Consider the following 17,331-nt stretch of genomic DNA (forward strand, 5'->3'; position numbering starts at 1 on the left):
TTCAAATATGTAATGTGGGGGCCTTTTTGCAAATATTGGGTTGGGCCGCCTCCTGCTGCATTAGGCTCCAAAATTTTCTGGATCAGGGAGTTGGAACCGATCTAATAGCAACCCTCTTTGGTCCGACTTATGCACAAACGACGCCCTCGTTTGCCAAGATTTGTATCACTTACCCCTAGCAGGCAGAGTTGTTATAATAGCTACGGCAAGCAGATATAATAAAGATAATAATAGAAATTTTTTAACTATTCAGACAAAAGTAAATAATGGGCTTTGATAATGAATACTCGTTTTATGAAACAAAAGGATAAGTATTGAATAAATAGAAATAAGCTTATTAAAAAAAAAAAAAAAGTCAGTCTGCCATATCAAGTTACATTGCTAGGTCTAAGTCAAGAAGGGAAACCATCTCCTCAACGCGACTAATCTCTCTGAGGAAGAAACTAACTGCTTTGAGGGGGTAGGCCTGAACAAATTGTACTTAGAGAGGTCCTTTGCCGTTAATAGAGGACACGGGTCGAAGAAGGAGAAGGGGATCAACCTATTTGGTGCATGCCTGTTACTCTGTTCTCTCCATTTTTTGCTTTTCTTTCTATTCTCTCTCTAATTCTTTCCTTCCTTTCTCTTCATTTTATCTTTCAATGTTTTTTTTAGTTATGGTGATTCCCTTCCTAGAGGTCGCCCCCCTGTCGCGCATAGTAAGGACTCCATATATAATGCCAGCCGCGGCTGGCTTTTACCATTTTAGCCCTTAATCATTTTTTATCTGGTGTGGGTGTCCTTGCTGACCATTATTGATTGGTCAATCGCCCAACCAGCGCCACTTACCTGTACTGGCCACGCCACTCCACCTCACCAGACAAAGAAGACTATTTTGTTTGTTTACTTGCCATGACATTCTTACTTGCTACGGTGTAAGTAGTCTCTTCCTCTCCATCCCTCATGGCATGCACCTAGTGGTTCTAACTCAACTTTACTTCTTTTGGGTGGTATGTCATCCCAGCAGGACACTACCTCCAAAAGAGCCTGAGCAAGAAACACGAAAATAGGTTTTCCTCCTCCCACCGCCAGACCATGCCCTCTTACCTCTAATCCATGACCCACCGCTTCCTGTATTGGTTGGGTACAGGCTGGTGGTGTTTGGGCTTTGCGCGTGCCTTACTTCTATGCTCATCCAAAATCTGCCCGCTGCTCATGCACTTGCCGTGGTCTAAAGGTTCGCCTGCCTATTCTTCCGTTTGTTTTTTACTTCTTACGGCGTTGGCTGCTTTATTGATTTCTAATTCTTTATGACTTGCTGGGCTTTGCCTGATTGTGGGCTTCCCTTCCTTTGCGCCCTCCTCCGTGTTCTATTGTTAGCCTTGCTATTACTTCCTGCTGCATTATTCTGTCATGCCTGCCGTGGTGTTTACCTGACCCAAGACTTCTGGGCTTCTTTGGGCTTGCTGTTCATCCCTTTTTTAATGGCCCAATAAACTCATTGGGCCTTTTACCACATTACTTGCGGGCTCCCACGTCCCGCTTACCTCCTTTTGGGCGTCCTTGGCCTGTTTACTTTCTTGGGCATCCTTGGCCCTTTCCAGTTCTGTGCTTCCCATAGGCCTTTACTAACTCCTTGGGCTTTCTTGGCCCAAGTACTTTATACTTCATCCTTGGGGTTTATGGATTCTCCATTGCCCCTTAATCTCTTTACTTACATTGTTTTGAGCCTACTGTGACCCATTCTTGCTTTTCTACATCCATACTGCCCATGGGTTTGCTATTTCTTTCTTTTCGAGCCTTCTTAGGCCCATTTACTCCTTCAGAGTCCATTTGTTTACTTCATGGACCCATAATTCATTATTCCTGCCTCTTGGGCTTAATGGTATTTCCATCCCACTTTCTTCTGCCCACATTGTTGGGCTTCCTCTTTCTGCTGGACCTCTAAAAAAAAATGAGTATCTACATGTATCTATATAGTATTAACAAATAATAAATTAAGACAAATACACTAATCATTAAGATGCAATCATTTACCAACAAAGATACAAAAAATAATAATAATAATAATCATATTGTTTCTTAATATTGGGTTGGTTAGGATTTTCAAAAAAATTTTAAATTTTATTTTTGTTAAGTTTTTGGGTTAGGTAATTACTAGTTGAGCTGGGTTGGCTAGGCTGATTGGAGGGAAGGGGGACCTAAGGTTTTGGGGGAGAGGGCCCAACTGCAAAAATAAAAAATCTAACTAATAAAAAGAAATTTCTTAGGGCCAAGTTGGGCCTGGCCCCTCTTAGATCTGTCCTTGCTTCTTTGACATGCTCTCATATGCACAAATTACTTAAGTTTGTTAAGGTTTAAAGAAAAGTCTGAAATCAACTTTTATATTTGAAAATGACAATTTAATACTTAAGTTTGTTATATTTCCTTATCCTATAATAAATTTGGTTAGTAAATATAAATGAGGTTATTTTTGGATGGGATTTAATCTGAAAAATATATGGTTTGGCTTAATTTGTAGTGGCATGTAAATGGTTGTATGATGTATTTGTTTAGAAGTTTTCTTTTTCTTTTTCTTTTTTGAGAAACTATTTGTTTAGAAGTCAATTATATTTTTTTAGTATAGGCTCATTGGATTTTATTTTAGGTCTTATTATAGCTAATTATATTATTAGTATTTTCTTTGATTCACTATAGTCAAAGTTCTTTTCGTAATTCAATAATTGGGCTTTTGACTCAAGTCTTTTGAGATTAGGATTTACACCTATCGTCTATATAAGAATGCTATTGTATATTCTTATAGAGACAATTATATAAGGAATAAAATTTCAATCAGAATTTTACAATGGCTTGGTGCTAACTCCATCCAACTTTAGGTGCTAATTACTAAAACTTCTATCTTCCTAAGGGCTGATTCAAAGCAGCCCTAAATATTAATTTCTAGGTTTATCTAATTTTTCGATTTTACTATTTCCTGCAAATTTCTTTTAAGAATTTTGTGCTATATATCAATTTTGGTATTAATAATACTACCAATTAGGTTTATGGAAAATCCTCAAACTTCAAACGAGAATAATATAATTTAATATGAACTGTAGAACATGGAAGTATGGTTTAGTGTGCCAATCGTCCTCTCTCCCCCCCCCCCCCCCCCTCTTAAAATCTTGGCAAGTTACATGAATTCATCTACAACTCCAAAAGTAATGACCTTCAACCAATGGCTTGAACATTGCTATGTACTAAATATTTGACTCTACAACTCCAAAAGTACTACAAAATATTTTCCGAGAAATTACTTGTCACACAGGTCACCATAACAACCTAATACATCATTTATGGGTAGTATTAACTATTTTTTAAATTTCTATATGCTTATGAGCACTCCAACAAGATTACTTACATTTTATTCATTTGCATTCTTTTATTTTAAGACATCAAAACAAAGTTACATAATTCTATTTCATTCCTTTCTTTTCCATTCTTTTTTCTGGCTTAACTACATTTCATTACATTCCCTTATGAACTCCTAAATGAAGCCTATATAGATCTAAGTGTATTTTTCCCACAAAAAAAAATAATAATAATAAAGGACCTTAAAGTTGCTCTTAAGGTGTTTATGTTCACATTGATGCCTACAAGAACATCAAATTATATTCAAGATCATTTACAATTTTGATCCAATAGAAAATAAGTATCAAGTGACATGTTCATGAGCATGTGATTTCTTACATGAGGTTTGCCATTTTCAATCACAAGCAATTTCATTAGACATGTCTGATTCTCTGAAGACAGAAAATTCATTTCACTTGTAACTAGACTACTTGAGTTATCAAAGTCCATTAGGAGAGCAAATTTCATTCTTAAAAAAAAACTTAAACCTGCATATACATATAAATATCAAGGGGTCCTTTTTCTTATCCACCAGTAAAGTTGTTTCATATACCATGGCTTAGAAGACATTTACAAGAAATCCGATGGTCCACAAAACACCTCACCCAAAAACCATTAAAACAAAGAGAGATAAAAATCACTCTCGCTATACTTGGCCTAAAATAAGCTGTGGGTTACTAACTGGATGCCTCTGCCCCCTACGCCGCCTAGTGATCTTTCCCCAGCCTATTAGGTTCCTCTCCTCAATGCCCTTTTCACTGTTGGCAGTTTGCTGCTTTAACAGTGAGCCCACCGTGTTCTCTGCAACGCTGGAAGAAGGGGCACAAGACCGTCTCCTCCCCCTTGTCGACCCAATTCTACCTGCATTTCTCAAAGAACCTGTTTCCCAACGACTACCAGCAGCTTCCATTAATCCTCCTATTGTTTGGAGATCCTCAGTCACTTCATACCTTGACAAAGAGGCAAGGCTTGGTAGAATTTCACTTTGGAAGTCCTTACGCTGCCTCCCCCTCCTTGTCCGGCCCTTCCTTGGCTGACTTTGTAACAAAATCGCACCTCTTTCTTCCTCTTTTTGGATATTACACTTACAGCAGCACTCTTCCTCTTTTGTCTCGGTAAGCCTCAATGTCATGGCCTCAAAGTAATCAATTCCGTCAGGCAGAAACTCATCATCATCATGATTACTATACTTACTACTTAAAACCTTTCCAGACTCATTCTCTGGTTCACCTTCCACAGAAGAAACTATCCCAGCAAACCAATGTAAGGAGTCACTTGAAGGAGCTTCAGATGTCTTGCAAGTGGTCTTCTCAATACAAATTTGAACCTCTGATGATGAAATGGAGATTATAGCCTCTGCAGCAATCCTCATTAGTTCCCCTAGAAGATCTGCATCTTCCTGTCTTGATGATTGAGAAGGTGTCTCAAGTAAGGTTTCATTAGACTCTCCTCTGGGTGGGGAACACTCCTTGTTCTCTGGACTGGCAGGCGCCTGAAGGTCAACTTCTGTTGAGAGAGAGTGCATTGGAGAAGACTCATCCTCATTAATACATGAGTTCAGGTCAATGTGACTTCCAAAACCTTCATGTTTTTTGTCAAGTCCATTCTCTAGTACAAGCTCACTTGCAGTAGGACATTTTCCTGAGTCAGGCACAGAGTCGCAAGTCAAGTTTATGTCAAGTACATCTTTCTGAGTATTCTCTATATATTCATCTCCATTCTGATGGGTTTCTGACTGGGAGGCATGAGAAGAACACTGATCACTTGATATATGAGGCTTTTCATAAGTGGGAAAATTAAGGATTCGTCTATTACTAGGGGAGTCACTTGCCTCAAATTTCTTTGGATCAACATCAGGGATACATTCTGTATAAGCTTTTAAAAGGACAGATTCCACCTGGGTTGAATCTTCACTTCCTTTTTCGGGTCTCCCATCAAGTACTTGCTTCACTTTAAGCAGCGCCAAAACCCCTGTTAATTTTTCAAGTTTCTCCATTCCATCTGTACCCTGGATACTCTGTGAAACTTCCACATCTGAAGAACAGCAATTAGGCATAAAATTCAAGTTTATGCTCTTAGAAGACTTCATGTCCATGGAACCCTGAACATAGTTTGAAAGGCCTTGGTGTTCAGATGTTAACTCATGGTTGTTATCGTTGTTCACATTATCAAAACTGAAGGATGGTGGGTGAACCCTAAATCTCTTGGGCTCTGATTGGTAGCTGTTGCAAAAGCTATCCTGAACAGAATGAGATATGTCTCCAGTAAGCCCAGGCCTCCCAATTGATGATTTTGAACTACCCAGTGATACAGAGGTGTTAAAACATGGTAATGCTTGAACAGCAATTGGATTTCGCACCATGTCACGTACAGGTTTTCTACAAGATGCAGCTGGAGATGACCCAGAAATGGCCACATCAGCATGAGGAACAAGCTCACGTGAAGTGCACATGTAAGAAGCACTGCTTGGTCCAGGTTGGCTATCATTGAGGGAACCGTGATCCCTTCCAAAGCTCTCAACACTGAAAATTGTTCTTTTAGTCTCCACTTCTTGGTAACTCTTAGTTAATAAATGAAATGTTGGAGGTTGATGAGCTTGCTGAAGCTCTTCTTTTGATGATTCAGGCAACATGGATAAGTTTTCTGCAACAAAACCTTGAGGAAAAGAATTCAAGTTAAAACTCTTACCTGACGATAGATGTTCATACAATATAAAATTAACAGTTATCATGATACCAATTAATAAGAAATACTACACGTCATTATAAGAGACATAAGAACTAGCTCAAAAACTCAAAGAATATCAATTGCATAGAAAAAGGAAAATTAACAATGAAATTGAAGAAGTCTTCAATTAGTGCAACATTGCAGAAAGATTCTCACCAGCTTCATCACTGAAGGATGGCCACTCTTGTTTTCTTTCTTTCTTTTCAGACAGTACAACATCTGAGCGAGATTCGAAATCCCATCTGGTACAGGTATTTTGGATAATTTCCTCAGAAGAAATCTGGAAGGTTGATTTTGTCTTTTGGGAAACATCAAGGCATGGGCTCTCCCTGCAACTGGTAGGGCCAACAAAATCAGATTTAGAAGCTGCTTCTTCCTCAAACTTAACAGGCTCATTTAAGTCAGCCAGAGCTGTGGATTTTTTCAATACTGAAGTGGAGGCTTCCTCACAAAAAACATCCTTAAGTTCATTACTGCCATGAAATGGATTTACATCACCATTGCACACAACCTGAGTAATTCCTTTTGAAGTATAACTTGACAGATCAAGCACTTTAGTAACCTTTCCATCTTCCAATGATTCCTCTTCTTCACTGTCAACGTACACATAAGCTGGAAGTTGAAGATCCAATACTTTTTTCCCAATTTTCTTGCACTTGGATTCCAATAGCTCAAAGTCTTTAAAACATTCTTCAGTTTGAGCAGGATCAGGACACGCTTGAGTGCTCTTTCCTTGAATAGAACTCAAAGGAAATTGGACATTTTCAGCACCTGAAACTGATAATCCACCACAGGCAGGGTTTACCCAAGGCAAGCTAGGGGCATGAGTCGCATGACATGTGTTTTGAGCGTATTCACTTGAGACGTGAGACAGAACAGAATTTGACTTTGATGTCTCCAACCTTAGTTCATGTTTATACAATTCATTCCTTCTCATTTCATCCATCAATGCCCTCTGTCTACTGTAAAGGCGATGAAGCTCATGGATCTGGACACAAAAACATTTTGAACAAACAAGTGTTTAGAAACCATAAATAGGAACTAAAACTATCAAGGATTAAATGACTAGTATGACATGCCAAAGGAATGCAATTGTGATCCATATGGATGATTCAAGGAGCAATGGCTTTATTAAAATCAGAAAAATGATACCTACGATTATTTCTATTTCTATTAACACCAAAAGTAGAGATAAAACTTACCTGATCCCTAAATATGGTTTCATGCTTGAGCATCTCCTGCTTTAATACTTCCTTCTGGTACCCCAAAACCTGATCAGGAGGAAAAGATGGCAAAAAACCATTGTAGAAGGGTCCATGATCAAACACTTTATCTATATCGTTTACGGGCCATGTGCTGCTATTAGCCTCCATATTAAGATTTATTCTGGAGTAATATCCTGGGAAATTGCCATTATACTGCATATTTGCTCCCATTCCCAGCAGTGCCATAAACAATAGAACAGAAGTGTATTTAAAGATGAAGTACAACTTCAGTTAGAAAAAGCAACCTGCAATAGAACAAATTAAGTTAGTTGGTTAACTAGATTTGCATAAAGAATACAGGAATACCCAACTGAAACCTTTCTTCATTCTCTCTTTTTTTATGTTTGAAAAAAAAATACTAGACTCAAGTGAATTTGTAAACTTATGTCTTCGTTTATACATCACCAGCACCAAAAAAATAAACAGAAGAGAAAAGTAAGGAAAGGAAATCAAAGATGGATTTAATTCAACCATTTAAATACTGTTGATCAAGATAATATGAAGATGGACAGGATAAAAGAATCTGCAGATTTAATTTATCCATTTAGGTAATGTTTCTATAAAAATGTTCCCTAATACTGGTTATCTGTACAGATATTCTCAAAGTTCCAAACAAACCTCATAGGTAATTAGAAAATAGAATGATCCCCAACCTTATCTTCATATTTCACTTAATTGAACAAATATTGTATCATGCACAACCTAATCACTCACAAAGCTGCACTAAGATGATGAAAATCCTAATATTGGAGCAATGAATTTCCTTTTCTCTAGGCTTTTCATGTGAGTTGTACAAATAAGAAGAGAGAATAGAACTCCTTGATTAGCGTAGGCTCAACTGAAAAGTTCTACATCACAGGATAGAGTTCACAGCCAAAAGTTTGACCACATTGTCAAAAAAAAAGAAAAATAATCTAAAGAACTTTCTTACATGCATCTCCTAAGCACAAATGATCTAGAGCAAACCCTCCAAGTGATGCTAATGCCACTAGAGAAGCAATCTACAGGTTGCACAAATTTAAGTAGATATGATATGACCAAGTAATTGCTTAATGCCATGAAATATCTTCATACAAACATAAAAACTCATCAAAAGATAGGTTTCATGAAAAATAGCAAAAAATTAGCATAGAGAAGTTCCTACATATCACAGCCATTCAACTACAAGAATTCAGAATGGGTAGCCAAATCAGAATAGTTTGATATTAGACTAAACTTGACACAGCAAGCAATGCAGACTGAGAGGGAAGAATAAAAAGTTCTGAATTCTCATCTAAGAAGACTCAAGTCCATATCACAACCTCTGATAATTCAACATATTCATCAGGAGTAGAAACTAGGGCCACACATCATCAAGCCCTCAGAACAATCTTGGTACAATGACATGTACTTGAAATTTGAAAACCATCCAATGCAATCAGAATCAGTTGCTCCACAAATTAAAGAATCAATTGCATAATACAATGGGCAAAAAGCTAATACTAATATCCAAAATCAAACAGTGTAGGACTAGGTAATATGGTCTCCACCCCCAGAATCAAATAAAGCACCATTCAAAACTGTTTATTTGGATTTTTTTTTTTCATGTACTAAAAGAGTGGAGTCAGTGCAGGAAAATCACATATGAATATTAATCAAATATCATAACATACAAGAATTCCAATGGAATACAAATTCCAACAATTCCAGAGATTATTAAATAGGAAAGGTAAAGTATATTAGCTAATAAAAATCAATCCCCTTCAACAGAGTTCCATTAAAGAAATACTAAAATTAATAATGAGTTCATAAAAACAAAGTTAACTGCACAACCCAATTGTCAAAACCATCAAAATACCACAATCCACTTTTCTTTTTATTTTTTTAAGAACAGTGAATGATCAAATAAAAAGAAAAAAAATCTTCAACAAACCCATTGGAAAAAGAATGATCTTGAAGCATAAAACCAGTTAAAATCTTAAAACTTACCTTAGAAAAAGTGAAAAAAACAATTCTCTGCCATCTCATCTTAAAAAATCCATCATTGGGTTCACTCATTCCACAAGTCATAACTTAGCTCTGCAGCACAAAAAAAAGCTAGCAAAACCAAAAGAAACCCATTAATCAGGAAGCAAAAAAAAAAAGCAACCCAAAAGAGCTTAAGAATCCAAAAAGATTTAATAATAAAAGGGTGTCATTCAATTGGCTATGAAAAGCTACATAAAAATGGGGATTTGGATCTACTGGGCCATTCTCTCTGGGAAGATTGAGAGAGAGAGAAATCCCAGATAAGAAAATCCACAGAAACAAACGAAACTTACATGAGAAGGGACATGGAAGTTGTCAACACCCTTCTTTTTCATCTCCTTCTCATTTATGTTTTGTTTTTTGGATTTTTCAGGCACACTGTGTGTGTGAGTAAATTGAGGTATGTGACTAGGCTCTAGATTCTATCTATCACTTTTGTTTCTGGTACCCAATTAAAAAAAATCATTTAAAATATTTTATTTTGTAAAACATAAAAAATTAGTAATAAATATATTAATTATGAGAAAATTAAAATTAGATAAATAAAAATATCAAGGACATACCCATTTTCACACCCAAATTTACACACGGCTTATATGTCAACTCTTTGTTGGATTTCAATTCTTTCACATTCTATCTCATGAACTGAAATGTAAAGTTGACACATAAGTGAAGTGTGAAATTGGATATAAGAATATGTGTATTGTTAACATTTCTCATAAGATAATTTCACGTATATTTTAATAGTGTACTCATTGGTCTAAAACTCGATGTAAAGCCAAAAATTTTAGGTTGAATCCATTCCGGTTTAAGTAAATGATGTATTTGGAATATATCAATGAAATAATCTAATAAAAAATTAATACACCACTTTCTTTTATGAAAAATAAAATAAAAATAGAAATAAATAAAATAAGACAACGTTACAACATACCACGCCAATTTAGACATAAAAAAAATTAAAATAAAAATCTCATTCCTTAGACAATTTTAATATGTAGTTCAATTGAATTTTAGTAATATTTTATCATAATAATGCTCTGTTTTTTTTAATAATAAAAACATTAATAAACAAATACTATATTAGTAAGCAATGGGGCCCTTTACGAGTTTCAAAGAATCAAGCAAAGTTTTTTTTTTTTTTTTGAGGAAGATCAAGCAAAACATGTTGATTTTGTGAATTTCAATTTTCAATATCTTAGAATTACTAAAATTGACCCTATAATTTGAGTTTTATAACTTTTATTACAGGAAAAAAGTAGTAGAACTACCGCGCACCTTTGGTACGATAGTCACTTCACAAGTATTTATACTTGTAGAGTGTGAAGAGTAAAGGCCGGGATTTAAGTCTTTAGGAGAGAGTTTCACACACATATACACTTAGATTAGGCTAGACTAGAATTATATCTTGTATATAAAAATAAATAAATAAAAGTAGTGGACATTTTGGGGATTATATGAGAATTTCCTTTTTTTTTCAATAAACAAAAAGAAAAGAAGTAAAAGAACTAATAAAAGCGACGTATCTTGTTATTAGCATTAAATGGAAGGTGACCTATTCTAATCACCTCATTAATGAGTAATCTTAAAACTTATCAAAATTGATTAAATGATTCTTCACTCTTTCTTTAACAAATTATAATTGAAAGCACTGCTGGTTAGTCAATTCAATAATTTCTATTCAGCAAAAATAAAATAAAATGAAATCTCACCATTCTAAATTATCGCATCAAATTTTTGGTCATCATCCCATTTTTTTTAGTAAATATTACTAAATAATAAAGGAAAAAAAAGGTTAAAGGACGTTGTTTTAGTAAATATTTATAGAATATTTTATGGAAAAATTTGACTTTTTTTTTTTTACATATTTTTATATTTCCCTGAAAATAGTACTAAAATTTTTCTAAAATTGTCTATTATCAAATGCCTTAAATGAAATACACGTTAATAGGACCCAATAATAAATTAGTAACATAAAAAAAATTTCAATATTTTTCTTGAATCTTGACAACTTCACACGATTTAAATATAATAAAGATAATATTAGTTGTAATTCAAGTTACCCCTGGTGTAACTTTAAGTAATATTACACTATCCCACTATCCAATAACTTGTTTTAGAATTCATATTTTGAAAATCTTACTGTTGAATTACATGTTCTATATGTTTTTAACAATCATGTCAATTAGATATTATTTACCATTTGATCTATAAACTCATCTTTTATGCATTATTTTAAACTACAAAAACTTGAATTTAAAAAATTGATTGATAACTTGGCTATTAATCTTTGATCACCTTGAAATTTTGCAAGTATGAAGAATATATAAAGATAATGTAATCTAATGATAGATTTGTCAAAATTTGCATCCAGTTAAAAAATATTGAGTGGTGTAACATTGCTTAAAGATATAACGGATGTAACTTGAACCAAACTCTTTTTAAAATTGTCTATTACCAACTGCCCTAAAGAGACACTCATTAATAGGGTCCAATAATAAATTAGTAACATAAAAAATTTTACAATATTTTTCTTGAATCTTGACAACTTCACAGGATTTAAATATAATAAAAATAATATTAGGTGTGGGTCATGTGCAAGTGATATTTTATCACTTACAAATTTATATAATTGTTATAAAGAAGAAGATATGTTATCATTTTTATGGTACATCATCATAGTATATCATGATTATCATCCCAATAATTGGAAAAAAAAAAAAAAAAGAAGAAGAAGAAGTTAGTTACAACTACACTTATGCATTGATTAGAACAAGCATCCACGAATTTGAAGGAGTATAGAACACGCGACTTTTTTTTCTTTTCTTTTCTTTTTTTTTTTTTTTTTTGCTGAATTAAGGCTTATAGCGACTTTAACCATTAAACCCTTAGCCTTTGCGATGTTCATAATTCTAAGACTTTGTCTGCACAATTTTTTTTTTTTTTTTTTGCACTAAAAATATCTATTTGGCATTTGGTAATTTTCGTTAGTATATTTGTTAATGGTGAGACCAAAAATATATATATATATATATAGCTTTTTTTTTTTTTTTTTAAGTTTTGTTAATTAGAAAAAACTAAGGTGAAACAAAAGACAAAAAGCTAGACGGACAAGAGGTTTCTTATCGTTGTGCTTTTTTTCAGATGAAGATTAATCTTTAGAAAATTCAGTTTTTTTTAACCCGTGGATGTTAGAATATTGATTAAATAATTCTTTATTTATCTTTAATAAATTTTAATTAAGTTTCTGGGTCCAAATATCAAAGTGAGTAACTACACCCTAAAAATATCATCAACGTGTCTAACATGCAAAGAGCTCGAACTCAACGGTTGCATGCATTTATATTACATTAAATTGTTTGTTCGAACTGTAACTATCGAGAGTATTCTGCTATAGATTATACTATCAAGTCGAACCATGTTAATTATCCTGTTTTCGCTTGGTTTATATATCTCTAAATACATCATTATATTATTGTCTTTCTTCCTATTTTAGAAAATATTCCACTCTAGATAAGAGCCCACTTGCATGCTTTGACTATCAACATTCTCCAAATTTTAATTCTAAAACTAAGGGGGTGTTTGGTTTGTATTTTCAAACAACTAGTTTTAGTTTTTAAACAACATTACACGTATTTTTATACACTTTTTCACCCACGTGTATTTCCACAAATATTTTCAAACAAAAATTTTTAGTTTTTAAGCACATGTACCAAACAAACCCTAAACTTGCACTGCAACAAAAAGTTAAACAATATTGCCCTATATATCCATAGATCTACTCTTCGTGCAAAGATATAACAAAATTCTTTCGCATCAATGTAATAATAAAAAGAAAAACATTATGTAGATAATTAGGAATATCTTTTCACGTTAGTGAAAAGAATAAGTCATGTTATAGCTATTAGAATATAATTCCACTGTTTTTTTTTGTCCATATAATATTCTTGTTATTAGCATTTTATGTGAATTACATTTCTGTAATCTGTTCTACATTATTTTTTGACTTTTTGCATAACGGTGGATCCTACAGCTTAGACATCTAGACGGATGTTTCAAATTTACACAAGTATTGAGAAAGAAGTTTACAACGATTGATCACCAACAACTTTGTGACTAATCAGCCAAAAGCAGTCGGCCAATTAACAGTTCTAGTGATGTCATTTTTAATAGGTAAGTTATTTTAGTGACTAATTATATCTATTGATGTCATATGTCTACTAAGAATAAAGTAAAAGATTAAACCGGACAATGAGATGGATGCTGTGGAGTTGTTAATTCGTTACTTCAACTAGTTACAAATTACAAATTGGTATAATAATAGTATAAAAAAAAAACAAATAAAGAGCTAGAGCTAGAGCTAGAATTCAATATGCAATGAAATTGGAAAGAAGGAATAAAAATGAGTCCAAGTTGAAGGCAGTACATGACAAAGAAAAGATCGACTACAAAAAAAGTAAGACAAGACAATACAAAATTTCACATATTTGAGGTCAACATATTTGGAATACTATATATATATATATCATTTACCAAATTTATTTATTTATTTTTTACATTATGTTATAAAATTTCTATTAACTTGCAAACAAAGAAAGAAGCTCTAGTACTTGATGGCCAAGATATGCCCAATTCTGCTTCCAGAAAAAGATAGATTCTCAAATCGAACTTTTTTTGTTTAACAAAGAAGCTTTTCATATCACTCCACATAAAAACAGGTTTGGAATTGACCTATTCCTTCACACTTACATTTTCTATAGACTTTTAGCCCAAAATTGGTTGCATGGTTGGTACAAAGTGTGGGAATCTTTCCTTTTTCATGTATGATGGTATTATTTTTAACTTGAACTAAAATTTTATAGCAAAGTTTTGTGATCCTCCTAATCTATTGTAGCCTTCTAGTTGTAGGGTAATCTTTATGTCCATGATGCGATAATATTGGGGGCTAACATAGTAATTTCCATTATATCTTTTGGTTTTAAGGATTAATTAATTAATGAATAGGGTATGATTCTTGTCCTATTAGTTTTTACTAAAAAAAATAATTATCTTGTGTACTATAAAAGTTTTGAATTGATAGAGTTGGCTTTGTTCTGCTATCATCATTTTTTTTTTTTAATCTTTGTGGAAAGTCTTCCACCAAATCTCTCAATGGTGTTGTGCATACATCAATAATGGTGCATGTGTAATGACACTAAATAATAGTTTTGATAAGGAGTTGGTGTAAAATCAATTGGTTCAATCATTTTTTTATTATAAATATTTTAAGGGTTTGGCAAGATTCTAGTTAGTTAGCAGTAAAATATAATATATTGGAAATCTCAATGTTGCCCAAAGAAACCAACCATATATAATCCAAAACATAATTAAGTTTTTGTTTTTCTTGGGAAGTATATGGGACCTCACAAAAATAATGAGGTCCGTTGTGTGGTGGGTTGGTTCCTAGCTTGTTTGAGGGTATTACTCTCGATCATGTGGTATCCGAGCAATATTTCAATTCCAAAAATCCTATTGAATCTCACATTATTTTCTCCACAAAAATGAAAAATTTAGTGGCGTGCATTTGCATGTACATCTTGTTGATACCATATTTTGTTTAGTATTGATTTGAGTGCCAAATTGTCAATTTAAACACTAAAAAGCCAAAAAATACACTTTTAACAAAGTTTGACCAAGCTAATTAATAGTTGATATAGCCCAAAAATCATCCAGCCTCCAAATGTTGTCTTGTTTTAACCCAACACATCATGTAAAACTATTTGACCAATTTGGACCAAATTTAACCAACCCCTAATCAAGCTTTAACCAAGGTTTAACCATAAATTTGACCATCTGAATAAATTTGTGTTTATGAGAAAGATCAAATTAATTTCCTTTAAAATGATAGTTACTGGCCTAGATTGGAGTTAAAACTGACAAGATATTGCACAAATATTAATACTTTGCCAAAAGACTTAGCCATTATTACTTAAGTGCCATAAACTTGATTAAATTATAATCAAACGACTACCAATTGACCAAAATGATGAATTATTTAAAAGGTCCCGCGATGTCTTTGATTTGACATGCTTATATGGCAAAAATTCCACTTGAACAAAAATATTAAAGTCGGAATTTTCAAATACAAACTCGTGTTTGAAGCTATTTTCTAAAGCCTCCAACTTGCCAAATCTTAAAATTTGAGCTATAAAGTGGATATTTTTATAAAATAGACATCACAACCTTTCTAGTGACACCTTAATTGACAAAAATGGAGGTCTGATAGGCCAGAATATAAGTTCGCAAAGTTGGAACAAATTGAACAAAATTCATTTTTCGGGTCCGAAATTGGCTTTTTAGGGTATCTTTGTGTAGAAATCTGTTTGTGTTTCAGCCATGCATGGATGATCCGAAAAGATGGCACTTTCATGGAGTATGATCAATTATTTACATCTTGGAACAAACGACTCGTCAAGATTATCTCTGAATTGGAAGGTATTGCATGAATAAGATAGGCAAAAAGTCATCATTGAAATTTATACAATGAACCATTGTATTTTCTACTAAAATATCTCCACAACCGCTGCACCAAATGGAATAAAGCAATTAGCTTTGGAAAGTAGGATGCAAGACCTTTCCAATGGCAACAAGAACACAAAAATTGGAGTTCTAGTGTGCCTTTAAAAGAGTGCTAAAAAATGAGACTTAAAAATGGGAAAAATGAGACTAAAATTTGCTAGAATATTGTGGAAGGTTATGGAAACTTGGGCTGAAGATTTTGCCCATCCGATCCTCACCATGCGCCTGGCTCATGGTGGGATGAGCAAGATCTCAGTCCATTTTCCCTTCAAATAAATCATCATTCCCCTATCAATTCTCATCAATTTTAACCCTAGACTTAGCTCCAAAAATTCTCTCTCTAAAAATTCCGGCCCTTAATGAATACCTCCATTGGCCTTCTAATCACCATCTTAAGTAAGCTTCCTAGTCTCATTATTTCTCTATTAGTTTTAATGCTTTCTAGTTTTTTTTTTTTTCCTGAAATAGTTTCAACATATGATATTCACTCCTAATGATTTTCTTTTATCATTAGACAAAGATACTAATTAATTTTTGGTGTAAATAGGAATCAAATCTCCGATTTTTTATTCAACAACAACATACTTTACCAGTTGAGTTAAGTGGAACCGATTAATGTTTTCTAGTTAAATAAGGGCATGCTTTGTTATTGTGATTAGCATATATAGATGTTTATGTTTGTGTGATTAATGAGTTATTTCCCTGATTCAATGCTTAGATCAATACACTAATTACATGCTTTGATTATATTTGCTAAATCACATGCTTCCATACATGGCTACATGTTTGCATATGCAACAACATGCATTCCCCTTTTAGTATTTCTAGATTTACAGTTCCATGATGTTTTGTATAGCTTTTTTACATGGTTTTGGATATTGATGAAAGTATGAAATTATTCTCTTGCTCATTAGATTAGACATGTATTTGTGAGATTTGCTTGGAATACATGTTGATATACTTGTGAAATTGATGGGTATGAGATAATTAGTACTTGGATGATCATGTTTATATCTATTGTCATATAAATACTTAGTTTGGCCCTTACATTCATAGATCTATCTGTATGTGTGAAGGTATATATGAACATGCCGATATACACAATTACATGTTAGAGTATTCACAGGTATGAAGCCAAATAATGCTTGGGTGCTTGCTTAGTTGCAAATAAAGCTATCCATATTTATTTATGTACATGATTAGTTCATATATCCATGTCTGATACGTGTAAATCCCTTGAAAATGATCGATTTTGAACTAGTTTGTTATAATAGATAGATATGTGATAGATTCTATTAATTTTCTATGCTTATTTACTTAGATTTATGTGTTCCATGTTTTGCTCAAAAAAAAAAAAAGATTGTTTGTTCAATGTGAAGATTCTCATGTGGGTAGAGGTGTAAAG

At 33.4% G+C, this 17,331-nt stretch overlaps 1 protein-coding gene across 2 annotated transcripts; it reads right to left on the reverse strand.

The window, feature by feature from the left end:
• Positions 1–3,805: 3,805 nt before the first annotated feature.
• LOC142631649 (uncharacterized) lies at positions 3,806–9,757 on the reverse strand. Of its 2 annotated transcripts, none has more exons than XM_075805869.1 (5): positions 9,662–9,757; positions 9,330–9,437; positions 7,299–7,606; positions 6,253–7,084; positions 3,806–6,012 (listed from the first exon to the last, which is right to left on the reverse strand). In XM_075805869.1, the coding sequence occupies exons 3-5, from the start codon at positions 7,545–7,547 to the stop codon at positions 4,016–4,018; spliced, it is 3,078 nt and encodes a 1,025-aa protein (XP_075661984.1). In that variant the 5' UTR covers positions 7,548–7,606; positions 9,330–9,437; positions 9,662–9,757; the 3' UTR covers positions 3,806–4,015. The 2 variants fall into 2 exon arrangements, with proteins under 2 accessions (XP_075661984.1, XP_075661983.1); XM_075805868.1 differs by having other exon boundaries at positions 3,806–6,024.
• Between the last annotated feature and the right edge of the window lie 7,574 nt (positions 9,758–17,331).

This window comes from Castanea sativa, chromosome 4 (assembly GCF_040712315.1).
Source record: "Castanea sativa cultivar Marrone di Chiusa Pesio chromosome 4, ASM4071231v1".
Classification (NCBI taxonomy): Eukaryota; Viridiplantae; Streptophyta; class Magnoliopsida; order Fagales; family Fagaceae; genus Castanea; species Castanea sativa.